This window comes from Oryza brachyantha, chromosome 12 (assembly GCF_000231095.2).
Source record: "Oryza brachyantha chromosome 12, ObraRS2, whole genome shotgun sequence".
Taxonomy (NCBI): Eukaryota; Viridiplantae; Streptophyta; class Magnoliopsida; order Poales; family Poaceae; genus Oryza; species Oryza brachyantha.
The window spans coordinates 13,087,983-13,100,327 of record NC_023174.2 but is presented as its reverse complement, the minus strand read 5'-3'; the positions used below and the strand labels follow the sequence as shown (position 1 = coordinate 13,100,327).

Below are 12,345 nucleotides of genomic sequence, written 5' to 3'. Positions count from 1 at the left end.
TTCTCCACCTAAACGCTGCCTGAAATGAGATTGACAGTTGTCACCTGTATGACTGTCGTATGTATCGAATAGTTCGGCACAGGGCGGAATCCATTATTAGTGAGCTCATAAACATCTCAAGCTCGACTCGTGATAGTTCGATTCGAATACTAGACAAGCTAAGCTTAAGGCTCGCGAGCCCGGCGATCGAGCTTGAGCTCGAATAGCTCGGTAAGGCTTGATTAGAAAAAAAAAAAGAAAAAAAACACGTATTTTGATTTGTAAATTATCCCATGAATTGCTCAAATAGTGAAAACACATGATGGATGAATACTTGTTGACGTAAAGCTAAAGAGAGTCTAGAGAGTCAAACCTCGTCGATGATTTTTTTAATAAAGTGATGTTTCTCGATCTATACTTAATAACTAGTTGTTAGCGATACGAGACATGTTTCTCATGACTTGGTTCGCAACCTCTCAAGACTTGGCCTTGTCCTTGCCGAGAGGGTAAGCATATGAGTGTCGGGCTGTCTGAAGCCCAAAACCCAATGGTGTGTCATATGACCTAGGGGTGGATAACGAGACATTTCGGCTCGGCTCGTTTGGGCTTGATATCTTAACAAACCAGCTCAGCTTGGCTCGTAACATTAACAAGCTAAAAGCCTAGTTCGGTTCGGCTCATTTAAATTATCCCTATAATTTATAAATTTATCATTTTATTATATATTAATATAAGAATGGATACAAACTAACAAATTACTCACTAGATATAATAGTTTAGATATGATTATAGGGCCAAACACTAGCTAAGAAGATCTAAATAGTACTAATGAGCTAAACGAGTAGCTCGTGTGCGAGCTTGTTAAAAGCTCACGAGCTAAAACACCAGCTCGATTTGACTCATCAAGACTACGGGTATGAGCAGATCTGAGCCGAGCTCAATACGAGCTGATCCAAGCCACAAGTTTCAAGCTTTTTATTCACCCCTATTATGACCCAAGGTCAGTGGAGACGGTTTGCTTCACCGCTTGGCTGCGATCGGACTGGCGCGAGAAAATCCGGTGAAGTGGCCAGGCGCAGCGGCCGGCACGGGGTGTGCGACGCCGGCTGGTGCGCCGATGGCGATCGAGGAGGGCTCCGCCAGGGTCATGGGCAACGGCACACCATTTTGTTACTCCAACATTACAACCAAAGCTTTCTTAAAATTTCAGCATTAGGAATCGACAATTGGGATGGAATTTGAGCTGTACATTGAAACTTGAGGCTTTTTAGGAGTTCAAACTTTAAAGCAGAATGTGGAAGTAATTTTTGGCACTGCAAGCTGCAGTGTGTCACGCCCAGAAATTTACACCAAATTTCCGAACAATAGCATGTATTACATCACGGTCCAGGCATCAGCCCGAGTACACACTATGACAAATTAATACACAGTTCCACGACTTAAAAACAAATAAAAACAATTATCTATCGAAATGTAGCGGAAAAAGAAAAACAAACTAAACCATCTACTCTTCAGCTTCAGCTGGCGAAGACGGCTCCACACCACAGGCATTCTTGACGGCGGACTGAACCTTACTTCAACCTTCGGAACAACTTTCTTCTGACACAGGCTCTGGCACTTGCTCTGGTGGGGGAAAAATTAAGCAAGGCTGAGTACAAACCGCCGTACTCAACAAGTAACACCCAAGAGAGGGAGAATAATGAATGCAATAGGGTATCAAGGATAGGATAAGGTTAAATTGCACAAAGCTGCAGTAATTTAGCAAAGCAGTAGATAAAATAAACTGAAATAAAAGGTAAAGTAACATTTAAAATAAACATCCACTGTCCAACGTTACACCACGTTGCAACAGGCCCAGACCGCTGTCGAACGTTACACCACGTAGCGACAGGGTCAACCCTCTGTCCAACGTTAAACCACGTTGCGACAGACCCAAACCACTGCCAACATTACACCACATTGCGCAGGGTCAAACCAATTCCAAGATTAATAAAATTATTAAAGGGGTTCAACTAATCCCAGTGAGTCTGTCAGTTCGCCCAATAACCGCGGGCACGGCTATTCAAATAGTTTTACTCTGCAGAGGTGTACAACTTTACCCACAAGACATGGCTGCCAAGCATGTTACCATGCCCCAACGTATCACCACGATACCTCAGTACGGAAACCATGATAAGACCTTTCACCCAGCCCTCCCTAGACAATCGCACCACACTTCAGGTTTCACCCCCTCCTTTACACCAAGTCGGGCAGTCCCCTCTTGTGCCTTGGTAGATCCGGAAGCAGGAGAAGCTTTTGTTACACCACGATTGCCCGTCCATACTCCATCACGCCTACCCTTGCCTGGGTACGTCGAATAGGGACAAGCTAGATTACGAGTCTCACCGTTGCCCATTCTGGCTTGTGGTTAGTACGTGTAAGACCTTCAGGGTTTCCTGAGAACCGGTCCTTAATTGCCATGGGCACGACTCTCAAAACCATGCACCCACAGCCCACCATAAGCAATATTTTAGTTGTATTAATCCTCAACGGGATATTAATAATGATTACAACCATTAAAGGTCTACCAAAGTGCAACAATAATTAAATAATAATTGGTGAGCTAGTTGAACTAAGCATGACTAAGCATTGACTAACCCTAATTCTAGTCAAATTAACCCTGGGATGACAATAATAAATGAGAATCAGCGGATATATTGGTAAATTCCCAATAGATAAATACAATAAATAGATTTGCATAAAACAATGCATGTTTGAATGTAAAAGCGGGGGATTTTATAAGCATAGGTTCAATATGATCAAAGAAGGGTGCCACTTGCCTTGCTTAGACCCACGAGGAACTTCGGCGATGACTTCGGGAGCGAACGGCGCTGCGACGGGGTCAAAACCTACGACAAACAAGGCAAAACCAACAAAACAGGCTATAAAACTACTGAAACAGGGAAAGAAACTATTTTTAATGGATTCTTGACAATTTTATGAATTTAATGAAACTTGAATGGACCTAAACGGAGACTAGATGAATTACTTATGAATTTTAGAAGTTTTCTGGGTTTTTTTAGCTAAACAGAAAAGTCCTAAATCAATTATTGCGCAATTAATGGGGCTGCTGACGTCAGCGAGCAGAGAGGAAACTGACGGCTGACAGGTGGGGACCACCTGTCGGTGAGAGAGAGGGGGAGGAAGAGACTGACACGCGGGCCCGAGGAGGAGAGAGAGGAGGCGGGGCGCGGGGAACGACTGACGAGTGGGGCCCACTCGTCAGCGGGAGGGGAACAGAGAGGAGCAGAGCGCGCGGGCTCGGGCGGACGGCGGCGACCGGCGGGCGACGCGGCGGCAGCGGCGCACGGCGACGGTGGCGCGACGGCGACGACCGGCGAGCGGCGACGCACGGGCGCAACCCGGCAGAACAGCGGCGACGGCGACTGGCGAGCGGCGGGAGGGAAAGACGGTGACGAAGGGCGGAGATGAAGGTTGTGGTGGGCGGAGGGGCGACGGCGACGCAAAGATGACGATTGCGACGAAGTGGGGAACGGCGGCGTGGAGACACGGCCGAGAGGGAGAGGGATCGGGGCGGCGCGGCGGTGAGTCAGCCAGCAGTGCGGCGGGCGGAGGGGCTCAGCGACGGCGTCGCGAGGGAGAGGGGGATGGGATGCGGCGTTCAGCCGGGGAGGCGGCGTCGGCGCAGCAACGACGGCGTCGGCGACGACGTCGGGCGGCGACCAGCGGGCGGCGACGACGGCGCGACGACAACGACCGGCGTCCGACGACTGCGCGTGGCGCGCGACCGAGCGCGACGCACGGCGACCAGCGGCACGGCGACGGCGGGCGGACGCGGGAAGCGGCCATGCGGGAAGGCGCGGGTGGCGCGAGGACAGCGTGACAACGGCGGAGCTAGGCGACGGTCTGGCAGGGGGTTGGTGAGCGACGGAGTCCGACGACGACGGCGCGGGGGTGAGCTCGGAGGCGATGATGGAGGGAACGGGAGAGGGAGAGGGGAAACGCTCACCAGCGGCGACAAAGAAGGCGGCGCGTCGGCGAGGGCGGGGCGGAGGTGATGACGCAGACACGCGGCGACTGGCGACGCGTGGTGACGAGATCGGCTGACGGCGTCGAGACGACGGGCACGGCGGCGGGAAGGACGAAGGGCGGCGACGACACTCGGGTGCACACCGGCCGCGACGGAGGCCAACGGGAGGTCAGCGAGGTAGCGGCGGCGGCGGTGACGCCGGTGGGCGGCGACGTCCGACGGCCGACAAGAAGATCGGCGGCTGACGGCGACGGTGGGGAGCGTCGGGCGGAGAGGGGGAAAGTGGCGGCAGGGCGGCGGCGCGGGGATTTTATAGGTGGCGGCGCCGGCTAGGGCGGAGCAGCCGGTGGAGACCGAGTCGACGACGCGGCGAACTCGGCGGCGGGAGTTGCGGCGGTGGTACGCGGCGAACTCGGCGGCGGGAGTTGCGGCGGTGGTTGCAGCGGCGGCGCGGCGTCCGGAGGAGTCGGGCGGAGACAGAGTCGGCTGGCGCGGCGCGGCGCGGGCTGGCGCAGACGAAGCTTGGTCGCTGACAGGCGGGGCCCGCCTGTCAGTGGCGCAAGGGAGGAGGGAGGCGAGACGGACTTCGCCGCGAGCGCGGGCGAGCGAGCGGGCGAGCTGGGCCGGGCGGCGACATAGGCGGGGTGCGCGCGGGCGGAGGAGGCTGGAGCCGGTCGGCTGGGCCGGCCGAGAGGAAGTGGGCCGGCTCGGATGGGCCGGCCCGGGAAGGGAAAAAGAGAAAGGAAAAGGAAAAAGAAAAGGGAGGGAGGAAAATTGGACTTCGGCGCCCAATTTGAGAAGGAAGGAAAAAAAGAAAGGAAAAAGAAGGGAAAAAGGAAAACCCCACTTTTGCCGAGTTTTAAATTAATTTGTTTGATCAAATTTTATTGTTCTGCAATTTGAATTTAAATCCAGTTAGTCGATTTGCGAGCCTCGATTTAATTGAATTAATTCCTTTTAGAGGGATTTTTCCTGAGTTAATTAAACCAATTGTTATTTACGAATTTCTTTTACGATTTTAGGCTTGGGATAAAACTCCGGACGTGACACAGTGCTTGTGATGTTTCATGTTTTTTAGCAAATTCATCTTGGAACGGGATGTGAGATTTTTTAACAGAACTGTAATTCTGATCCAAATTGAAATTTTTGTCGTGCCTTTGCTGTACATGTAGCCCTGACAACTCAAGGCTCTCTGTTATTCTTGTATCGCCTTCAACGGCAGGAAATGGAATTTTGCACAAGAAAACTTGCAAAGATTGCTATGAAATGATAAATGCTATATTGAAAATGTTCATCGTCCTGTCATTTATAACATGGTGAGCAGAAAAGAAAGGACTTTGCAGCCACGATATTTACAGGTAATTCCATCATCAGAGATGGAGTAAAAAGTTGTTAGCATGTTGCAAGAGTTAACGAACCTGCACAAATAGATGAAACCAGGTTAGGAGCATAAATATGAAAGATTGTAAACCTTTTCCTCCCTAAATTCCAGATATTTGGACATTACCAAAATGATCTTGTATTCAGATTGTCCAGTCCAAGATCATTCCGAGAACCAGATTTCCATTTGAAAAGAGCAAAAAGGAAAGACTGTTCACAGATGAAGCCGCTACATCAATAAGCTATCTGCCAAAAAACACCAAAAGACAGACCAGCAAATCAATCAACAAATGCTGGAGTTGTGAGCCATGTTAGAAATTAACAGGAAACAAAGACAGTAGATACCACTCAATGGGCTAGTCTACTGAGGACTTAATCACAGGTACTGTTCCGTTTCTTTGCTGATGCGCCTTCTTATTACCTAAGACAATGGAAAACTGTAGTTAGGTGAAAGGATCATGCCTCATTTTGCCTGAGGAAGTTACTATGCATCAAAGTCTTCACTGAAAAAGTTAAAACAATCGATTATTGACACAAAATTCATTGAAGATCCAAAATATGAGTTTGTTCACAAACAATATTTGAGATACCTGATTTCCCTAGAGATTTTCTTTCACCTGATGGATTGCAAATTCCATGATGCCATTTTCCTAGATTACTTTTAGGGTATATAAGGTAGCAGTGCACTGAGGCACTGAGATTTAAATTTCTTCTGTGATGTCTTAATTGCCATAAACTGACACTTACATACATATTTGGTACCCTTGGAACAGTTTCAAGAATCTAATCAGACTTTACAGGAGAATGATCTTTTCTAACCTGTGTTTTTTGAATGTTGAACAACATCTTTGCTGCATCTGCTTCTTGCTATTTCGTTTTTAACAGCAGATATGTGAAAATCTGCTTTCTGAGAACTCATTGCCTGTGGTCGGTTTGGCACACTTGCTGCTACTTGCTGAGGGACTACTGGGCATGATTCTGGTGTGCTCGCAAGAAGCTGGTCCATAGACTGAGGGGCACCACAAGAACATATGCATTATTGAGTAAGGAACATGCAGTTATATGCCATGCTCACGAGGAAGAGGCACTTCACCTTTGTTTGAGGAATAAAGCTCTTCTGAGCAATATTTAACGATGAATTATCTCTTGGTGATAAATATGAAGCCATCACGCCATTCTCCTGTGATGAGTTCTGAATTGAATAGCTGCCTGAATGCTCTGGACATGATTGGCGGTAAATCTGACCGAGTTCCAATCGCAGCCGGTAGTTTCCCTGTGAGTGGTACACTTTTGTTGCAAGAGGAACTGGGGCATCTGATAAAAGACTAAATGAGAATTACAAAAATGTCGGACCAAAAATAATAGCACAATGGGAATTGAATAAGATAATTAGACTGAAGCAAAAGCAAGATATGAAAAATGAAACATGCACCTCAATAAGAGTCACAGCTAAATGGAATAGTGAAGACCAGCCTAACATTTACTGCTGTAGAAGTTAAGGAGTAAATTTTATTTGGCCCAAATTGAATGAATGCATCAACCTTTATCATGGTAGGGAAACAATTGTACCACGTACCAGGAAACATATGCTTTCCCTTCTTGTGTTTCAGGCTACTACTTTAAGTATTTTACCAAGGACAAAATCTGTTTCCCTTCTGGTGTTTCAGGGTACCACTTTCATTAATTCACAAAGTGACAAAGTTCTGCACTCAACTGACAAGACATAGGACCAGAACATATGCCACGTGAATACCACATGGCTCCATTTGGCAAAAAATTTACAAAGCAATGTTGCACACATGCCACCCAACCCTTCATTGCTACAACTACAATAAAAAAACTTGATTGTAACCACTACATATCAAGCGTATTCTGAATATAAATACAACGCTCAGAAATCAGAATATGCTTGATATGTGGGGGGTTACAATCAATACAACCATCAGCTTTCTGACAAGTTAAGGTTTTCTGGAACATATAAATCACTTCTTTAGAAAAGAGAAAATCATAACTTTGTGTGATAGCATCAGCATAGGAACCCAGAGCACTGATATAATTAAATAGTATCTCACTACAAAGCACATGACTTAAGTATCCATTCCTAAATCAACTGCTTCGTTACTGAGAAGTAATTTGTACCTCTACGGTGACCTCCAGGTACACTGGTGATAGCTGCATTGTTGGCAGATGTTTTCAACCCTATAGTGCAAAAGACGAAAAAACATGCAAATAAGCCCTAGCATAAGCGCATGACAAAAACAATACATCAGTATTTTGGTTTTTGGCACAATCAAAATATGATTATAAACTGAAGAGCATTTTTTATTGAGAAAAGCCACAAAAAATTATATTGTTCAATTAAAAATATATCTAAGGGGCAAACCAGAAATAGATTTGAGATACTTGCACAAGGCCCACGAATTTATAACAATCATGCGAACCAAATGTCAGAAAACAAAATTTCTTGCTATGGATACACTTAACAATACTAGTCCCATGCTTTTGTTATGGATAAAACAAAATATATTATAATATTGGCTAAATAAATAAAAATATATATTCCATGAAAAGTGTTATCCATCTTTTTTCTATAGGGAATATTCCCCTTAATTTGATTTCATATATGGTTATCCATTTAGATTTGATTGTTTCTTAATATTAAGAAGTTAAAGGAGTAATTTGTAAAAATTACAATCGGAGTAGGTGGGGAGGCTGATTCGCTGCTAACACCATAGAAAATAACATTTGAGCATTATGGTTGTGTTTTTTTGGTTGATGAAAGACGACAGATTATATGATTTCCTGATAGCTATTTAATAGCTTATAAACGATGAAATTAACTATTATAAAATTGAAAATCTACATTACAAATGTGAGATGATAAATATAGAAACCTTTTTTTGTAAAAAAAATGCACCATTTAACAGTTCGGTAATAGTGCATGCAAAAGCTGAGGAATAACCTAGGCTAAAAGAATGCAGCCTATATAGAATGATGAAATGTCCCTAGAAAGAATTCAACCAAAATGATAGAATAAATGACTAACCAAATCAAATACTAGGATTGAGCTACTACCTTTAGTAAAAATAGAATAAATAAAGTCAAACTATTTTTAATTTGAACATCTGTAAGGATACTTACATTAGCTATACATTCGGTTTTACTATGTTACTGTAAAAACAGAAATACACAGAAATATTATCATAGTAACATTCAGTTACACTAGCTATACATTCAGTTGTACTACCTTTAGTAAAAAAACAGAAATATTATCATAATAACATTCTAGTTTTGATAGGTTTTACTATGTTACTGTGATATAACTGAGATCGAAGTTACTTTGTTTGAATAGGACAATGACATTCAATGATTAAACTCATTTCTGACTAGTGGAAGAAGAAAGAAAGTACTGCTTACTTTGATCAGTAGTGGAACATATAGGTTGAACTTTGCTGGCATGTACATTGTCCAACTCAAAACCATTGGCGATGTTCTTGTTTTCAGATTGAGACTTTGTTTTCACTTTTATATGTACTTTTTGATCTATCAGATGTCAAGGTAGCAAAGCTCGCAAAGTTCCACAACATGGAGGATCCAGTTAACAGTTATCAAACAGCAGGTAAGAAGGAAAATATTCCACATCGAGATGATGAGAATGCAACTAGCATCATGTAGGCATTCATGGCAATCAGTAAAACAAATAAAAACAGCAGGCTCTTGTCCATACTCCATAAGCAATAGGATACTTCCATTAGTTGTCAGCTTTATTTTTCTCCCCTTCTTTGGGGGCTTCTTGGTAGTACAATCATCATTTATACCCGTTCCCATTGAATCATTTGGGTTTACCTTCCCTGAACTACATCGCTCTGCAGAAGTCAAAATAAACTTATAAATGTATTTTTCAACTTATCTGCTTCCTTGGAAATGGTTTCATAGTAATACTCTTCAAAGAGGAGGAAGGAGGGCTAACACGAATATAGCTTTCTAGTCAACACATCAGACATACAATATGAAAAACATAGTCCATGTTGACTAAGGTTATTGGCTGGTTGTGCAATTAATACTTTAAATGGAAGTTCCACATACATCGCCTGTTATAATTAAATTTAATAAAGTACTATTCTATCAAGATATATAAGTATAAGATGTTTCCACTGTATCATGGCTGCAGAAGATTTTCCAATCTTTGAACAATTGTGCACAAGTTGTCATGGATAAAATCAAATAAAGTACTAATAACTTATAAACTTTTGCATATCAGCATATGCACATTGAAACATATGTACTTTATGCATTCAAAAGTCGGGATTCATGCTAAATTAAGAGTTCACACTTCACAGTTTTGTTGCAGAACAACAGTAATGGATTAAAAAATCAAGTCACTACACTTGCACCAAAATAATGTCTGGTGTGATACCTGCATGAGCTGCATATTGGCTGGCCTTTATTGGCTTCTTGCAAGTATTACAACAGACCTTAAATATAGGATGTCAGCACAACTTGAATGAAACAATTATGAATGGAGAGCAACACAGAACATCATAAAAAAATACCAGGTCCAACGGATCAGCCATAGGTTTTGATCCAAATATATGCATATCTGCACAACATTGTAGAATAGCTAAAAATATAAGTTATGACATCAAATGTTAAGTGTGAACTACAATATACAGTATAATAGCAGTTAGCACCACCCTTACAAAGCAAACACAACATAGTAGAAATAGAGAATACTGAACATGTTACCTAGAAACAGTAAAGAAACAGAGAAATCACATCCAACCAAATGAACACATACTGCACAATGCTGACACCTGACAACTCTACCTAGCAAAGCAGGGCCACAAGATATAGACAGGCTGGGGTCATAAAGGAAATAACTGCAATACATGATCTAGAAAAGGGAACATACCATCTTCGTCAAGTAAATTTGGTTCATGTGCATCAATAAGTTGTTTGTGTAGGATCTGTGCAGCACCCTTATCACCGGTCAGGTCATCTGCGAAAATGAGGGGTGGAATATATTCAATCTCGAATACATAGCAGGTATACAATGTCACTGCATACGTGGAACTGCAATGCTATGTGGACTGTCCAAAGTTAGATTAATATAAGTTAGTCTAGGTTTGGCTCTAGGTATCAGAAATTCAGAATCCTCTATACTTAGTGAATAAACAAGATGGAGGCACAAAAGAATCTAACAAATCAGTCAGAGTTTACCTGGTGCTGCATGATTTTCCATCATAACAAGCTTCAGCACAGAAGCCATTTTAAAATGTCCAGACATGCAAACCATTTTGTAGTAACAATCTGTATTACAGCCACAATCACAATATATCAGTTGGAGCAATGAACTTTTGTGGTGCAACTGTGAACGTTACAGCTAATTCACAAGTAGTACCTAGATTATATGCCCAATAGAATGAAAGTAGTTTTTCCAACAGTTACTATATCCAGGAATAAACAGAAATATGCGTGTATAATGCATGCATCACCTCTGGTAAATTTCAAATGCAGGTACTATATGAGACCATACAAGCCACAGATAAAACCATATGGTATGAACATCTAGAGTACCATTTTGTGGTTCAAATTGCATTTCAAACTACAAACCAGATGGTCTACTCAAACACTGGAACAAAAAGTAACACTGATGTTTGATTTTTGACATGTCACATTTTCAATGCTACCATCATGAATTTGATGCTGCGTGCCTGAATTCAAAAGAAAAAATAAAGGAAGAATGATCAAACACTAGTACAATTACAATTCAAACTAAAAACTCTCCTAGTAATTTTACTAGTAATTTTATCGTAATTGCATTTTGTTACACCTTTCATACAGTTAGCACTTAAAAGATAGTGAACAAAATCAAGGCCACACTAGTCAGCCTGTGTTGGCTACAATTTCATTCACAAGATCAGCACATCAATTCCATACTTAAAATTATCATAATTGCATTTTACAGCATTTTGTTATGCATTTCATATGTTAACTGCTCACAAACAAAACTGTGGTCCACACTCGTCAGCCTGTATTGGCCAAAAAGATAACTTGGGTGTTCCATCAAAAGATTCGACACCCACAAAAGATCAAACTAAAATTGTAAGAAGAACCCTAAACTTACCAGAAAAAAAACTTTAAAAATCGCTCCATATTACACAGTTAATACTCCAGCATCTCATATTGCTCCAAAAATAAACAGAAGTTCCTACGACACTGGCACTTCAGATTTGATCTAGCAACTACACCATGTGTCCTCACCAAAACTCAGATCAAACCACATTTCAAGGTTCCAGTTGACAATGCGCACAGAGCCAACCAGTAGTTCATCCAATACAATCTAATAATGTGGCATGTGCAAATCAGAGGTCAGCAATGTCTTTGCAGCAGATTCCACGGCATTTCACGACAGATCACATCGAACCAAAAACTGACCAAATAACCATCTAAACAAGCATGGACGATTTTCTTTTTGTTTGACGAGTCTCACCTGGAACAAACAAATTCGAAGAGGACGCGTCGCTCTCAAAAAAAAATTCCCAACACAATCCAAACAATCAACAAAATTCTCGGGGATCAACCACCGGACCGCCGCCGCTGCCGCATCCGCGCCCGCCTTCCCCCTCGGCGGCGCCTCCTCTCCCCACCACGCCGCGTCGCGCCCCCCACCCCCCCCCCCCCCCCGCGTCACATGCCCCCCCCCCCCCCCCAAAAAAAAAACACGCTGGTAGAGGCGGAGGCCCCCCCCCACCCCCCCACAGGGACACGCGGCGGGCGGGGGAGAGTTGGGGTAGGGGGGAGGGCGCACGCGCGGGATCTCCTCCGCGCGGTGGCGCACCTCCGGCGATCGCCGGCGGCGAGGGGGAGGCGGAGATGCGGAGAAGGGGGAGGAGGCGAGGCGAGGCGAGCGCCAAGTGTTGCAGATTTGTGGCCCGCCCGAGCCAGTCGGGCTC

The 12,345-nt window shown here is 43.8% G+C and overlaps 1 protein-coding gene across 2 annotated transcripts; it reads right to left on the bottom strand.

The window, feature by feature from the left end:
- Positions 1–5,265: 5,265 nt before the first annotated feature.
- On the bottom strand, positions 5,266–12,050 carry LOC102713147. 2 transcript variants are annotated; one of them, XM_006664015.3, is made up of 13 exons: positions 11,883–12,050; positions 10,610–10,699; positions 10,302–10,388; positions 9,943–9,989; positions 9,807–9,864; positions 9,136–9,255; positions 8,807–8,932; positions 7,529–7,588; positions 6,483–6,703; positions 6,209–6,398; positions 5,735–5,810; positions 5,517–5,635; positions 5,266–5,427 (listed from the first exon to the last, which is right to left on the bottom strand). In XM_006664015.3, exons 2-11 carry the CDS (start codon positions 10,683–10,685, stop codon positions 5,746–5,748), a joined length of 1,050 nt encoding a protein of 349 aa, XP_006664078.1. In that variant the 5' UTR covers positions 10,686–10,699; positions 11,883–12,050; the 3' UTR covers positions 5,266–5,427; positions 5,517–5,635; positions 5,735–5,745. The 2 variants fall into 2 exon arrangements, with proteins under 2 accessions (XP_006664078.1, XP_015698855.1); XM_015843369.2 differs by having other exon boundaries at positions 5,517–5,631.
- Between the last annotated feature and the right edge of the window lie 295 nt (positions 12,051–12,345).